General features: G+C 55.7%; 5 protein-coding genes across 5 annotated transcripts; 2 read left to right on the top strand and 3 right to left on the bottom strand.

The window, feature by feature from the left end:
• Positions 1–70: 70 nt before the first annotated feature.
• On the top strand, positions 71–2,051 carry HMPREF1541_02210 (uncharacterized protein; the record flags this gene model as incomplete). Its single annotated transcript, XM_008716566.1, has 2 exons — positions 71–488; positions 742–2,051. The coding sequence occupies 2 exons, from the start codon at positions 71–73 to the stop codon at positions 2,049–2,051; spliced, it is 1,728 nt and encodes a 575-aa protein (XP_008714788.1).
• Positions 2,052–5,421: 3,370 nt separating this feature from the next.
• Positions 5,422–5,697, bottom strand: HMPREF1541_02209 (uncharacterized protein; the record flags this gene model as incomplete). Its single annotated transcript, XM_008716565.1, has 1 exon — positions 5,422–5,697. One exon carries the CDS (start codon positions 5,695–5,697, stop codon positions 5,422–5,424), a length of 276 nt encoding a protein of 91 aa, XP_008714787.1.
• A 981-nt stretch (positions 5,698–6,678) lies between these two features.
• Positions 6,679–7,326, top strand: HMPREF1541_02208 (uncharacterized protein; the record flags this gene model as incomplete). The annotated part of the gene is made up of 2 exons (XM_008716564.1): positions 6,679–7,007; positions 7,119–7,326. The coding sequence occupies 2 exons, from the start codon at positions 6,679–6,681 to the stop codon at positions 7,324–7,326; spliced, it is 537 nt and encodes a 178-aa protein (XP_008714786.1).
• A 288-nt stretch (positions 7,327–7,614) lies between these two features.
• HMPREF1541_02207 (uncharacterized protein) lies at positions 7,615–9,340 on the bottom strand (the record flags this gene model as incomplete). Its single annotated transcript, XM_008716563.1, has 2 exons — positions 7,615–8,958; positions 9,005–9,340. 2 exons carry the CDS (start codon positions 9,338–9,340, stop codon positions 7,615–7,617), a joined length of 1,680 nt encoding a protein of 559 aa, XP_008714785.1.
• Positions 9,341–9,868: 528 nt separating this feature from the next.
• HMPREF1541_02206 (uncharacterized protein) lies at positions 9,869–11,713 on the bottom strand (the record flags this gene model as incomplete). The annotated part of the gene is made up of 5 exons (XM_008716562.1): positions 9,869–10,770; positions 10,821–10,928; positions 10,976–11,269; positions 11,326–11,409; positions 11,467–11,713. The coding sequence occupies 5 exons, from the start codon at positions 11,711–11,713 to the stop codon at positions 9,869–9,871; spliced, it is 1,635 nt and encodes a 544-aa protein (XP_008714784.1).
• Positions 11,714–14,474: the final 2,761 nt, after the last annotated feature.

The following is a 14,474-nucleotide window of genomic DNA, read 5'->3' as shown; positions in this document are numbered from 1 at the left end:
CAGCGGCGGATCGTTCTTAGCAAGTCCGCTTCCGAGATAGGGACGCTTACCGCAACTGTGCCCTACGAATATGCATGACCTCACTCACAGTAACATACCGACCCGCAGCGTGGATATAGGCCCAGCTAAACCGAAGAAGACGATCGTAGTTCACGCGAAAGACACATTCATCAACTATTCTCACCCCGCACAACTTGCAGATCGAGCTAGGAGACGCAAGGTCTCCTCATATATCGGAGTACACTTCCGAAACCGATCTCGACCATTGGTCAGGAAACAAGCCAAAGAGAAGCAGCAGAATGAAGTCCACTGTTCCAAGGCCGAGCAGGCAGTGGCTACGCTTGCTTATCAAGACGACGCATCCACCGATACGACAGCTTCTGAGACCGAGCTAGGTGTTCCTCGAGACGGGCATGGTCTACGAAACGACCCCTTTGAAACTTGGCCAATCCAGGCTCGAGCAAGCATACCTGTGGCAGTCGACTACTGTAAGTGCCTTCCCAGTCTGCTTGACGCACTTAGTGACTGGGGCGGGTCATGATACTGCACGTCCCCGAGCTGTCAAAGGCTCTTGCATCAGTGGCGAAGTTGCAAGGCCTTGTTCAGCACGTTGGTTTTCTCCCCAATGCCTGCTCTAGCTCCCAGGACGACATGCCGACGCCCGTTGCGAAGACTGCCTCTACAGTCGATAGATGCCACTACTTCTGCCCACAAGAGAAGCGTATGCTGACTAGACCGCAGTTCTCCAGTTCTACGCACCTGCACATACTGTCCGACCTGACCTGTTCTCGCCGGAAGGAGGCGCTCAGGCGGTGAAGGACTACTTCCGCTACGCTCTACAGCAGCCGTTGATGTTCGAAACTATTGTAGCTCTTTCTCATGCCAACCTGTTTGTTTCAACGTGGACCGACCATTGTCCAGACTCACAAACACTGTTCCACTATGGCTCAGCCCTCAAGCGCTTACGCTCCCAGATCGCATCGGAAGATCCGGGCATCTCAGCCCACGACGCCGTGCTATTCGCTATAGTAGCACTGATGGGGATAGACTTCCTTATGAGCGACATGGTCACCTTTCAGACCCATCTGTCCGGCCTGCGACGCCTCGTCGCCCTCCGCGGCGGAATTGAGTTTCTCGGGTGGCCCTCGCTTCTCAAGCCCAGCATCGTTGGTCTCGAAACATTCTGGACATACATCTGTAGCGCACCAAACCTCCTCCGGGCCAACATACCCATCACCGCCACCCCTATCGAGCCAATATCCCTAAGCCCCAGCCCGCAAATGCCGTCCACGAATATCAACCACTGCGGCTACTCCGATGCCTACAATGACATGTCAAGCCTAATTGCCAGCCTACAGCCGGGATACCGCCGCCTGGCTCTTGAATGCAACCTCTCACCCTGCATCATCGACCTCGTCCACAAAGTCCTCCACTTCGACATTAACCTGCACCACTACCCCAACGGCATGACCCGCTATGGCCAGCCCATCCTCTCCTCCAATGCGTTCGCCTCCAGCCAGGGCACGCCGCTCGTCTCCGCCGCCAACCTAGCCGTCACCGAATACGCCGCCGCCGCCCTCGCGTCCCCGCAGCGCACGCCCATCGAGCGCCTCATCTGCATTTCCCTCCTCACCACCCTCCTCGACATGACACGCCACGAGAAACTCAGCCCCTTGTACGCGCAGCAGCTGCGCCTCTTCGAGGAAGAGGTGCTCGCCTACCCGCTCGACGACAGCGAGCCCGCCGTCCGCGACCTGGTGGCCTGGCTGTCCCTGAACCTCGGCCAGCGCATCCTGTGGCCACCGGCGAAAGCGTTGCCACCGGGGTGGCGCGACGATCGCTGCACGGCGATGGTGATGAAGGTCGTGAGGCATTTCTCCGGTCGCTGGAGCTACGAGCGCCTGCAGAAAGATGTGCTCATGGGCTTTGTCTGGACGGACGCGTGCCAGGGCGGCATGAAAATGGCGTGGAATCTGGGGCTGGACGTGTTGCGCTTGGAGAGGGAGGAGGAGGAGGCGTTGGCGAAGACGCAGACGCAGACGCAGACTTAAGCGCATATGGCGACGCAGGAGGACGTGCCATGGATTCCTAAAGACGGGAAATGGATTTCTTCTCTGATCTAATGATGCCGCGGATGGTCCAAAATGGAGATCTGTATCAATACCCTTCAAAGGGAAAGCTCCGATCAACGGATACCCGTTCCCGCTTCTCCAGCATGATCTTCACAGACTCCTTAACCTCAGCCCACAACGCCTGCGGCTCCTCCCACGCCGCCGCATGTATCTAGAGGAGAAGGTGTTCGAAAGCGGGATGAACTCGAGTTGTACGAACCGGGCCAGCCATGGAAGCAGAATATCGGGGAACACCCCCCCCCGATGGGTTTGACGAGAAGCGCGCCGCGAAATCGATGGGTATGGGTTCCCGGGACTCGTGCGTGAGCGAGACGGCCTTGAAAATTCGGGCACCAAGTTCAGCTTTGGCCTCGACGGAAAGACCGGTCGAAAATCGTTCGAGCCGTCGCACTCTTTGGCCCAAGGACATCCCTTCATGAGTGACGCCAAACTTGGGACTTTATGGCTCCGTTGTTTTTCGTATGTCGCCGGGGGGGAAACTTGGCGGTCCGGATCAAGGCCTGTACGCCCTCGACATCGGCGAGCGGAATGCGTACGCTGAAAAGCCTGATGCTGCACTTTTTCGCGCAGGTGGGGAGGTCGGCGAAGGACATGATGGCTCGCTCTCCTGTGCCATCAGTGATATGACAGTCTGTGGTTGGCGGTAATGAGGCAGTTAGGTCGGAGGTTTCGCTTCGGCGACGTCTGGGACGTAGGATACAGCGTTGTTGTAGACGTGTGCAAAAGGTTTCCGCCCTCGCGTCACTAGGGGTATCCCGAGCTGCCGTGGGTCGAAGCCGACACGTCCCGGGATTGATGGCATGGTTCTCAGATGGACTCTTTGCCATGGAATCCATCTTACTGGGACGTGAGTTCCGCTTCCGAACTGCAGTCCATGCTTACTATTTATTGGTGATGATGCCAGCAGCAGTCGGTAGTATGGTATGGGGTCTCCAATCCCGGACGCGGAGAAACGTCGGCGCTTATCTAATCAGATCAGATCAGGCAGTGAAATCTCAGGCAGTGAAATTTCAAAGGAGTGAATAGTTTCTGGTTTCTATCTGCTGAGCGGCCTGCGCTCACATCCATATCACACCGTATCTCCGGTGTTTCAGCTCGTGCATGTTGAGTCTCCGTTCAACGCCTGACTCCGTGTTTAACCCCTTCAACCTCCAAGACTTTCCTCGAATGGCGAGTTTTGGTTACTTCGGTACCGGTGTATCGCCCGAGCATAACTGATAAGTCTTCTCACACCGTCTAATCACTCCCTCGTGACAAAGGTCGCACCTAGTCTGCCTCACAGACTTCCCCTCATCTTCACGTCATGTCCTATCGTGATTTCTTGTCTTTGGGAATGTTCCCAGAGGCGGTGTCCCCAAGGAATCCCAGCGCCGGACTCGTTTTCTTGTCGCTCTGGCTACCATTACCGCTGTTCCTTGTCGATTGAGTCGACTTGCTTTTGTCAGGATTCATATTGTCGTTGTTGGACTGCGATGGCGCTTCGGACATTTGGCGGCCTCTGGTTCTGTAAGGACGCTAATGCGTCGAGATTATGCTGTCCACGGTGAGAGCTGCGGCTGATGGCTTGTGTTGCTTGTGCTCGTGTTGTTGATGTGCTTCTCTGATTGCTGGGAAGTTGCTGTCGACCTTATATACACCGTTGACGGTGGAGTCCTCGTCGGTGTGCCCCTGCTGATAGCTGAAGCTCGTAGCATCCTCCCAGCATATAGTGAAAACGCCTCGTCGACACAGCTCTTCTCTCAGGGCAGCTGAGCGGTTGCCACGAGATTATGGAAGAGGCAAGGGGTGATATACGGCCGCACATCACCTCATTCGAGCATGATGAAGCGCTGTATATGGTAAACAGGGGGCCGTATCCAGTGCATATTCCGAAATCGTGCATCTAGAACACGTGGAGACCAAGCAACACAGTTATAGTAGTAACCGACTCAGGGACGTCTTTGGGCCGTTGAGGCTCTTGACACGCGAGGGATAATGTTCACTTACCTGACCAAGACTGACAGGGGTTTCTTCGTGGGGGCCAACGATCTTTACCTTAAACGGAGTCTCGGAGCGCTGTCTTCATTTCGATTTCGTCCGTCTCTCGGCCACGTGCGTGGGTACTTTTGAGGGTTTGCCTCCCTCGTTGCAAGTTGTATACGGCTGATAGAGTGGACGAATGCACCGTCAAGGCGTAGAGAACAAGTCTGGAAATCCACAACCCTCTCACCCTGCAGAGGAAGCAGCTGGAACATTTCTTGTTCGTCCTTGATTGCCAGTTCCACTTCGGCTATTTGCCGATCTTTAATCACTCCAAATCTTAGCTCACCTGAGCGAGAGTCTCCACGAGCTCCAAAGGAACGGTTCGGCGGCCAGGCAGATATACCTTGTTCGGCTACCCCGAAGATGCAGCGTTCTGTCTAGACGTTATCATTCTCGGCGCACTCATGGTGACTTCGGCATCGAATCTGGTGATGCGGAATTGTATGCGTTCGAGCGACACGCTGCGCTAGTACCCTCAATCGACACGAATTATGACATAGGTATGGCGACATACGGCAGGTCGTTCGGTAGTCTTGGTATGCTGGCATCTCGCTTCTTGCTGACCAAAACCTGGTTTGAGGAGTCCTTGAGATGCCGTAAGGCTTGGGCAGATGCTTAGCTGCGTCTTTCTGCAAGGCAGCAGAGAACGATCCAGTATGGATGCTGCTCCAAGTCCTAGTACCTGCTGTCAGTATCGCAACCGAGAATCGAGTCCGCTGTTGAGTCATCAACAAATGCACCGGGATCAGCCACATGCCCAATAGACAGCGAAAAAGACATTATAGACAAGGCAGACAGGAAGTTTCTTGCTCGACGGCATGCATGAAGAAGTGGCAAAGTTCACAGATGACTTGCATACTCCCCGTAATGCGATACAATGCGATACAGTCCGGTACAGTATGCGATACCTCCGATACGCATATCTTGGCACGAAGCTTAGGGAAGCCTTGGGAGCAGTCCTTGCATGATTACTGGAAGCACAAGTAATGGCGCAGAATTCCGCTCGCGCAAACGATGCTTAGACTGCGGCTGAACTGTTATCAACGATTATTCATCGGAGGTAGGGAGGCTTGCGAATATTGAGCGGAGTACCTAGGGAAACGCAGTACGCCCCCGTCCCTTGGCTTCAGGAGCACGGATCACAGAAATTGATCTGCTACTGATACACTGTCCTGATATGTGGTCTTACACGCTATGATTATGGAAGCTCCGGACACTCACGATTTTCCCCTTCCCATAAGCAAGCAGTACCGCGTCTGGCACGCCGCTACTCCTCGTCACTCGAATGCTCACTCTCTGTCCTCCACTCCTCTGTGCTGAAAGCTTCGATCAATTGATCATTCACAACCAAGGTGCCCCATTTGTACGAATCCAGTCCCTTCGGGTCGCCATTCATGCAAGTTGTCCTGCGCCACTGCTTCCTGCCATCCGCATCTTTGCAACCCTTTTTGGTGAACAACTCCATCAGATGCTCCCAGCCCTCGATACTACCACAAACCTCCGCCGCAGGTGGACCCTGCCCAGAGAGGCACAACACCTGCATGTCGGGGGGGTTTTGAACTGCTGGTTGAGCTGAGGAGTCGCTCGACCGACAACGATAAAGTCGTGATTCCAAGAGTCGCCCATGTCGTACTCATACACGATCTGGGCTTTGCCTTTGAAGGTCGGATCGTCGTAGAGTTGCTGAAGCGCGATGTCCTTTCCCAAGACGGAGCGCGCGCCTTTTGAGGCCGATTCAACGACGGGCCGACATCCCTCGCGTTGCCGCTACTGGCAGCGAGAGGGTCGGGCCTTTGTGATGCAGCAGCCTTGCGCTTAGGTGCAGCTTTTGCGACTTTCGGCATCGCGAATCGAGTTGTAAAGATCTATTGCAGTGAATGACACGAAAGAAAGATGTTTAGACGCATCGAGACGCGATGGACCCGCGTTGGGGATACCCCTGACTGATAAGAGATTATTCGCGTCCGTAGTCGGCACGCCACAGAGGTTGCTATCGAAGATCCTGGCCAACGAGTAGGGACTTGACAGCAGGTGTGCTCGATGAAGGGAACGCAGCCTTCGCGTATGTCAGCTCGCGCCTGATACTGCCCACTGATGGAGCGAAACAACGGCGTTCGGGGGCATGACAATCGCTTTCGGAGCCTGTCTTCATCGCACACTGCACATGATCCATCGTCGTTCGCGTATGTGGGACTATTCATAGTCTCGTGAGTAGTAGACACCATTCTCAAGCCCAGGCGAGCCGGGATACTGCGATAGGAACCAAGAAAGACGTTCTTGTGCTGACAGGTACGACATCACACCCCACCCATAACACCCCCGCAAACGCGGGGACGACTCCAACTACAAAGTACGAGTACCACCAGCGAGACAGGCAGTCATTCAGAAGCTGACCCTGCATGAGCCAACGACCTTTGGCCCCTCCTCCGAACAACTCCTTACCTCTCCCAATCAGTTCCAACCGAATAGCACCCCCCAACTGAATCCTGACACCAATATCCAAACGCCCTCGCAATCCACAACCATGTCCCAAGATGAACAACTCTACCCCCACCCCCGCCGCATCGTCACGGGCCACGACAGCACAGGCAACAGCATCGTCGTCTCCGACAGCCAGATCCCCTGCCTCCCCACGCCCGTGAAATGCAACTTCGCCGTACTCTACGAGACCTTCCAGTTCCCGGCCAGCAACAACGAGCCCTGGGAGGACCCAGCAGCGCGCAAGACGGCCAGCCTCGCCAACGACAAGGGCGTCGTGCTGCGCGTCGTCGACTTCCCGCCCCGGACGGAGACCTTGTACCACCGCACCATCAGTCTGGATTTTGGGATTCTGTTCGAGGGGGAGATTGATTGGTAAGTTCTTCTTAACCCCCTCCTCTCTAAATCTCATCTGCGGTTGCATTTGGTACCTGATATATGTACTGTCCTCACGGGCAAAGCTGACGCAAGCCCCAAACCAAACAGCCACCTCGACAACGGCGTCGTGATCCACATGAAAGCCGGCGACGTCTGCGTGCAGCGCGGCACCATCCACGGCTGGACCAACCCGCACGACAAGCCGGCCCGCGTGTACTTTGTGCTGACGGCGTCGAAGCCCGTCGAGATTGATGGGAAGCCGTTGGACAATGCGGGCTTCAAGCATGATGAGGTGGCGAGTGGCGGGAAGGAGTGAGAAAGGGGGGGTTCAGGATACATCGTGGGGATATATTGATGACTCTGTAAATGCCTGCTTGTCCGTCTGGCCGCCGAGAAGACAGCGTTCACGACCTTCAGGCTTACATCGAAAATCTCCCCTGCCCGTTAGTACTTCGTCGCGATCTTCGCTACTATCAAGCCTCCCCAAGTCCCCTGCACCAGATCCTCAATCTCCCATCGACAGAACTCCCCACCCACCCTCTCCATCTCTCGAGCAACCAACACCCCTCCTCCCCACCACCCACCTCACATCCCACATCTCATCTCAAGCCCCTTCACACGCCCAACTCCCCTCCCCCCTCACATCCCCCCTCCCATCCCACACCGCCCGCCCAGGCCACTTACAAATCTTTCCCGTCCTCAGCACCTCGGTCGAATTATCCCCTCTATACTTGGTCGCCACCAGCTCCTCGGGCGCCTCGCCCTCCTCCACCCAGCGCAACAACGCCAAAATCGCATCATACCTCGCATCCCCTCCATGGCCAGGCACGCCATCCTTGATCCCACTCCTCGCGAACCCCGGATTCTGGCTCGCCGCGCTGAAATACCACGGCGCGTCGTTTCCCGCGGGTTGGCTGCCGCTGCAGTGGCCCATGTTGGGGACGAGGAAGAGGCGGAAGAAGTCGTCGACGTCGACACCTGTACCGTCTGTCCCTTCCCTGTTCCCTCCTTTCGAATCCGAGTGTTGCTGCTGCTGCTGCTGCTGCTGCTGTTCCTCGCGGCGCAAGCTCTGCACCGTCCGATTATAGTAGTACATACTACTCCCGACGGGGATCGCAAAGTCGCTGTAGCCGTGATACATGATGAGTTTCCCGCCACGATCGCGAAAGGCTTCGATGGCGGCAAAGTCGTCGGCGTTGGCGGCGCCGGGGTTGGTGGCGTCCGCCTGCGCGAGGTCCGCTTCCGTGAAGGAGGTGAAGTTGTAGGACGTGTCGTTCTTGACGAAGTAGCTGTAGAAGGTGTAGCCGAGCGGATTGGGCGATTGGGGATCGGCGAGCAGGGGGAGGGTGCCGGGGGAGAGCGAAGGGAAGAGGAATCTGCTGTTGTCATGCGAGGAGGTCCAGTTGGCGTAGAGGGTTTGGAGCGTGCTGATTTGGGAGGCGCTGAGGTTGAGGGCCGTGTAGTCGATGGTGCAGGCGAAGGGGTTTTGCGTGATGTTGTCGCGCACACCGTCTTGGGGGTCGCATTGGGCGTCGATGGTCGCAGAGATGGAGGGGAAGAGAGTGGCGGGGATGTAGCCTGGTGAGTCGGGAGGGTAGTTCTGGAGCGGGTACCAGGTAGTCCAGCTTTGGAGGTGCGTGGTCCACCAGGCGGGCGCGCCGGCGAGGATGCCGTCGAAGGAGTCGGGTGAGATCTGCATCTCCTTCAGGCCCTGACGTCCGCCAGTCGAGCAGCCCGCGTAGTATGACCGCTGGATCGGGGAGTCGTAGTACTGTTCAATGATGGCTTTTCCCAGAGCCACGGACCCGTGCATCGCTCGCCAGCCCCAGTCGATGATCGACTCCGGCGCGTTCAGAGCCCAGCTGCCGTCCGGACTGCTGGACAGATGGCCAGTGTCTGTTGAGACCGATGCGAAGCCGTAGTGCGACAGGTGTCCCATGTCAATATACTGGACAGGTAAGCAGCGATCTATCACCAATAGAGAAACTACGTACGTTGATTCCTCCTCCAAACCCACCGTTCCCAGTTGTCATCATACGGTGATTCCATTCCGTCGGCAGGAAAACGGCAAAGCGGTAGGATGAGTTGTCCGAGGACTGCACCTCGATCTTGACGGCGCACAGCTCCGGAAGCTCTGTGACATTGCTCTGAAACGGCGGACTGGGATCAAACGACGCACCACCCTCAGCTATGGGTGTCGCGTAGACCACTGATGCTGTCGACGAGGCCCCAGCAGCATCGAGAAGAGAGCTGAAGGTGTCGACGTTGCAATTGGCGGCGGCAGCGGCGCTGTGGATGGCCGCGAGGGCGATCGTAAGCCGGAGATTCATCATTCTGATGTGCAGAGGAGAGGCAGAGGAGGATGCCTACTTTCCAAGGTATGTCTGCCCGGATCCAAACCACGACGGCGAGATCGTCATGCCCGCATGTCCCGCCATTTTTATGTCCTCTTCTGCAGGTATTCGTGTGTCAATGACTCGGTGCGAGGACGGTGACTGCCAAGGTACTTGACCCAGGAACAGCTCGTGTCCTCGAAGCGAAGCAGAGATCGGCTTCATGCATCCTGGGACCCGTGGAGGAGAGCGCTGAACACGAAGATACTAAGCCCAGTTGGGCAGGCAGAATGAAACATTTGACATCCGAAGCATTTGCCGAGACGTGGGGAAGGGGAGCCCCATCACTGCTCCAAGTAACTTCGATACTGCAGTACTACTCAACGGACTGTAAAGTTGTGAAGGGGGAGGGGGGATGGGGAAAAACGATATTGGCATAGGTCCAAGTGTATGTACCGTGATCCGCGTGCCATTTCTGCCGGCGGCAAACATTCGCATAAGCAACTCAACTGCTCCAACTTTGACTTAAGAGAAGATAGCTTTGAGACCACGGACCATAACGTTGCCCTTCTTCTCCGGACCCTCATCAGCGTAGAAGCGACGACCATAGTCCAAGTCGACGGTGCTGAGGTCCACCCACTTGGGCGTCTTGTACATCAACTTGCCGATGATATACAGCACAATAATCAGAGGGACCGAGATATACCTGGCCCAGAAATCCTCCGCGTTAGGAGCAACACCAAGAGGCCATACGGCGAGGTAGAACTGCACGATGATGAGCACAATGCACATCGTGAGACCGAACCAAGCCGCGTAGGGATAGGTCCATGATTTCCACGGCAGCTCCGAAGGGTCCCGTCCCTGGAGCTTCCACGCCCAGCGGAAGCGTATGTGCGAGAGACAGATCATCCCCCAGCCGAAGAGGGTGAAGAGCGAGGTCAGAGATGATAGCCATCCAAAAACGGTGGCGCCGTCTTCAGAGACGTTCAAAAATGCCAGACCGAGTCCGACGATGAACGTTGGGATGAGACCCCACCACGGACGACCGGTCTTGTCGGCCTTCTTGAACACCTTGGGTGCCATGCCAAGGTAGGCGAGGCCCATGGTCGTACGGGCAGCCGCGTAGCAGGAGATGGTACCGCAGGATATGACTGACAGAAGAATAATGGCGTTCATGAAGTGAGCAAGCACGGGAATGCCGGCATTGCGGTACGCGACGACAAATGGAGAAGCATTAGTGCCTTCGCCACCAAAGAGGTCAGGGTCCTCCGGCGAGACGGTTATAGTGACCACCAGCGAGCCGAGAAGGTAGAACGTTGCAAGACGGAGCCAGATGGAGCCCACAGCGCGAGGAACACTCTTGCGAGGGTTGGCGGTCTCGGCGGCGACGAGGCCAGCGTTCTCAGAGCCAGCCATGGCGAAGATACCTGTAGCTGTCAGTGCCATTTCCGGTCCGCATGAGATCGTTCTTGCTTACAAGTCGGCATCACAGCTAAGAAACCCTTGAAGCCGTTGGTAAACGGCATCGAGTTCCAGTAACGGAAGCCAGTAGGCTCCTGATCCGGGGCACCGCCAGCAGATACGACTGCGACTTGTCAGCTTGGCGTCACGCGTCCTTGCTAGGTGACCTACCGATGAGCGAGATGATGACAACAAAGATCCAGGAGAACTTGATCGTGCTGCAAACGACCTCGATTTCGCCAAAGAGGGTGACCGCACCAACGTTGACCAAGACGATGACAACAAACCAGATGACGATCCAGGCCGCTACGTGGACCTCGTCTGTCCAGAACCTGAGGATAGTATTTGCAGCTTGCAGTTCGTTCGCGATAGTGATGCAAAACGAAAACCAATATGCCCAGCCCAGCGCGAAGGCCGCGGCGGGATCGACGAATTTTCCCGACCATTGCACAAAAGCAGAAGGCACTGTGCGCAGAATCGTGAGCCCGTGTAATACAGTACTCGGACGGGAAGGAACTCACGAGGATACATGACGGCCATCTCGCCAATGGAGTGGGCAACGGACCAGATCATGAAGCCGGAAAGAAGGTAGCCCAAAAAGATGCCTGCGGTCATGTCAGTCGGTGTAACGCAGCACAGAGAGAGTAGGGCGAGCGCCTTACCTGCAGGACCACCATCCACAAGTGAAGTACCGGAACCTAGCCAAAGACCCATGCCGATGGATGATCCAAGGGCAATCATGGTTAAATGGCGAGTGGAGAGAATGCGACGCAGCTCCGTGTCCGCGCCATGGTCGGCGACGAAGACATCGCCGGTAAGGGAGTGTCTCTTCTCGGGCGTGGCGTCCGAGTCTCCCTCCTTGCTCTCCACCACATAAGGCTCGGCTGTGCCAGTGACTTTGGGGTCCATGATAGACTGCAGCAGTCGAATCTAGGAAGCAATGTCGGACGAGTCGAGAGTCGGGACCCTAGTTGATTTATAGGTCAATGGTCAAGCAGCAGGGACACCCTGCAAGTTGGCCCCATTTTGGTGGTACCACGAACGCTGTGTTATCGGTCGCCACGACAGCTGTGAGGCTTTCCCGCCGCAACCGAGATCCATGCCAGAGAACATGCAGCGAACTTCGAATCACGGACGCTATACTCCTGTCGTAGTCGCACAGGGTCACATCGCGAGCGCACGAACGTGATTCTGTCGAAGTCTGGAAGTCTTGGGTGAGATGAGATAGCCGTTGGAGCAGCAAATCGGGGCCTGCGGCTGCGCTGGTCCAGTGCGAAGCACTGAGCAAGGCGACAACAAGACAGGCAGGTGAGCTTGTCGATGGCTGCATGGTTCGAGGGGCCAGTAGCTAGGACTGTACTAGTGGTCTTGGTTCTGATAAGAGCCGTTGGCAGCGGCACTCAACTGCCTTGGTCTTCCTTGGCCGAACAATTTGATTTCAGTACGATCTGAGAGCGAGCTGTCAGCGGCACTGCTGACTTGTTAGTGGTGTAGAAGAACCGTCAGATATGCTGTCAATGGGGTTGAGATGCTTCACAGGAGGCATCAGCCGTAGGTAGAGTCGCCGGTTCAAGAGGATTCCTAAACGATATCAGTGGTCAATTTATAGCCAAGATGCTAGGTGGCAGCGTGCAACATCGCTTATCAACATGTCGCTGCGAGCGACGACTGGTAGGGGCGAAGGCCGGGTAATTCGTTTACAATCCTGGTGAGCCATGCACAATCGCTTTGGCAAGGGCACTTAGCCGCCATATCCGTTGATTGCCGTCCCGTGCTAGGCGCTGGACCACAGCTCCCAGCAATGATCGCGGAATGCTGAATACGTCGTATGGTACTTTCGAACAAAGCCAAATCGGCATGTCTGGCTTGCCGGAAGTCAGTTGGCATGACCCCAATGGCACCTACCTGACCAGCCAACAAACATGAGGAGTAGATTGTAGGTCCCGATCTAAGCTGGGATCGGCCAGGGTTGTTGCTATGGCATGCTTGGATCCTGATCACATGGTCGAGTGAATGCATTGCCTATGCAAGCAGATAGACGTTGAAACGCAAGATGGTTGGACTTGAGGCCTGAAGAGTAGACTGTGGTTTAAATAACATTGTTGCTGCTCGACACGATGTGGATTCGATTGGTCATGGATTGCTGCGAAGGGCGTATGTCGTTGTCTTCGCGCAGAAAACATTGAGCCGGGGGCCGCTCTAGGCGACATGAGTGGAGCAACGGCGCCTAGAAGTCCCATGACAATTGTGACCTCAGATCCTCGTCTACCATGGCTTGAACAACATCAATCCGAGAAAGATCTTTGGTCGAAGCAGTGATCGAAATCAAATGTTGGTCTTCAGTGGCTCATTCAAATTGAGAGATCTTTTTCAACCTTTCGTGATCTTCTACATCGCAGCGGAAAGCAGCGTTGGCAGTCTCATGCGCGGTCAGCACGCCTTTCGCAGCAATTTCGTGGGCACTCACCACAATCGTGATCTCAACCTACTCTCGATGATCAACACACGCTGTCATGCGTAGCATACAATGGCGATATCTGTTTCACTCCTCCAAGGTTGGACAATGCTCATGTCATAGAACGTGGGAAAGATCGGTGCAGGAGCACATGATCACATCTCCGCCTTCATCGCGGGACCACGTAATATCTCTGCGGCCAATATGCTTCTTGCATTTGACCTCAGGTGGGTTGGGAGGTCGAATTTTAACGTTCAGAGCATCTGGCTTCCGTTTCCGCTTGAGTCCAGCAGGCCGTGCGGGTTGCGGACCCGTTGGCGGAGAAGCGACAGTAGGGTGGTAAGTGAATGCGGTTGAATCGGACGACACCGACAAAGTCGAAACGGTCAAGGATCTTCGGTCTGAAGCAGCACTTCGCACCTCCACCGGCTTCTCTTCGATCAGACTATTGAGAGCCTGCGCCCAGGCGTCTGCGTCACTCTGTTCTAGTCGATTAGCATTGCTTGATACACGACACTGTGGCTTCTTGATGCGTTTCACACCAAACCCGGTTCCAGCTCTGCTCTGACCTGGTCGTGACTTCTTCGCTGCTGTCCTTGCGGCTGCTTTTGGATCGCCCAGGGATGTTCGAGCCAGCGACTGGTGACGGAGGTCATGGGGAGTATCGAAGTCAAAATATGCCACAGCCTTGCGGTAAGCGGCCTGCATCTGTTCATGCGGCTTGGAGTCCACATCGTGGTGTCTGCCCATGGTGATTAACGACACTTATTGGTGACAGGGGACATGGATTCAATCTGAGAGGAATCAGCAACGCCTGGAAGACGCTCAATGGCCGCATTGACGGCTTCCCGTGACTGACAAAGTTCTCAAAACCTTGTAGGCTTGTGAGACAATTTATGTTCTGCGTCAATTGTAGCACAATCTGCGATCGACAGAAGCGGCGTCTATTGCGAGGGCTGGATGTGGTGAGGAAGCATGTCAGTCTTCGAGACGACCTGCGGCGTGCGACGAAACGAGTGTGGCTAATGAGTGGACGGCCAGGTTGAACTCGATGATGAAGAGAGACCAGCAAGGGCGATGGAGACAGTGACAGGATGGTCAGACGGTGTGGTGGGGAGGGTGTAGTTGTGGGATAACACAATGCCATGTAGTTTGGAGCGCCAAGGCATCCGCCTGACCGCGCGTAGTCGCGACGGCGCGTCGAATGGAAGGAGC

Source organism: Cyphellophora europaea (genome assembly GCF_000365145.1).
Source record: "Cyphellophora europaea CBS 101466 unplaced genomic scaffold supercont1.2, whole genome shotgun sequence".
Taxonomy (NCBI): Eukaryota; Fungi; Ascomycota; class Eurotiomycetes; order Chaetothyriales; family Cyphellophoraceae; genus Cyphellophora; species Cyphellophora europaea.
This window is presented reverse-complemented; position numbering and strand designations above follow the sequence as displayed.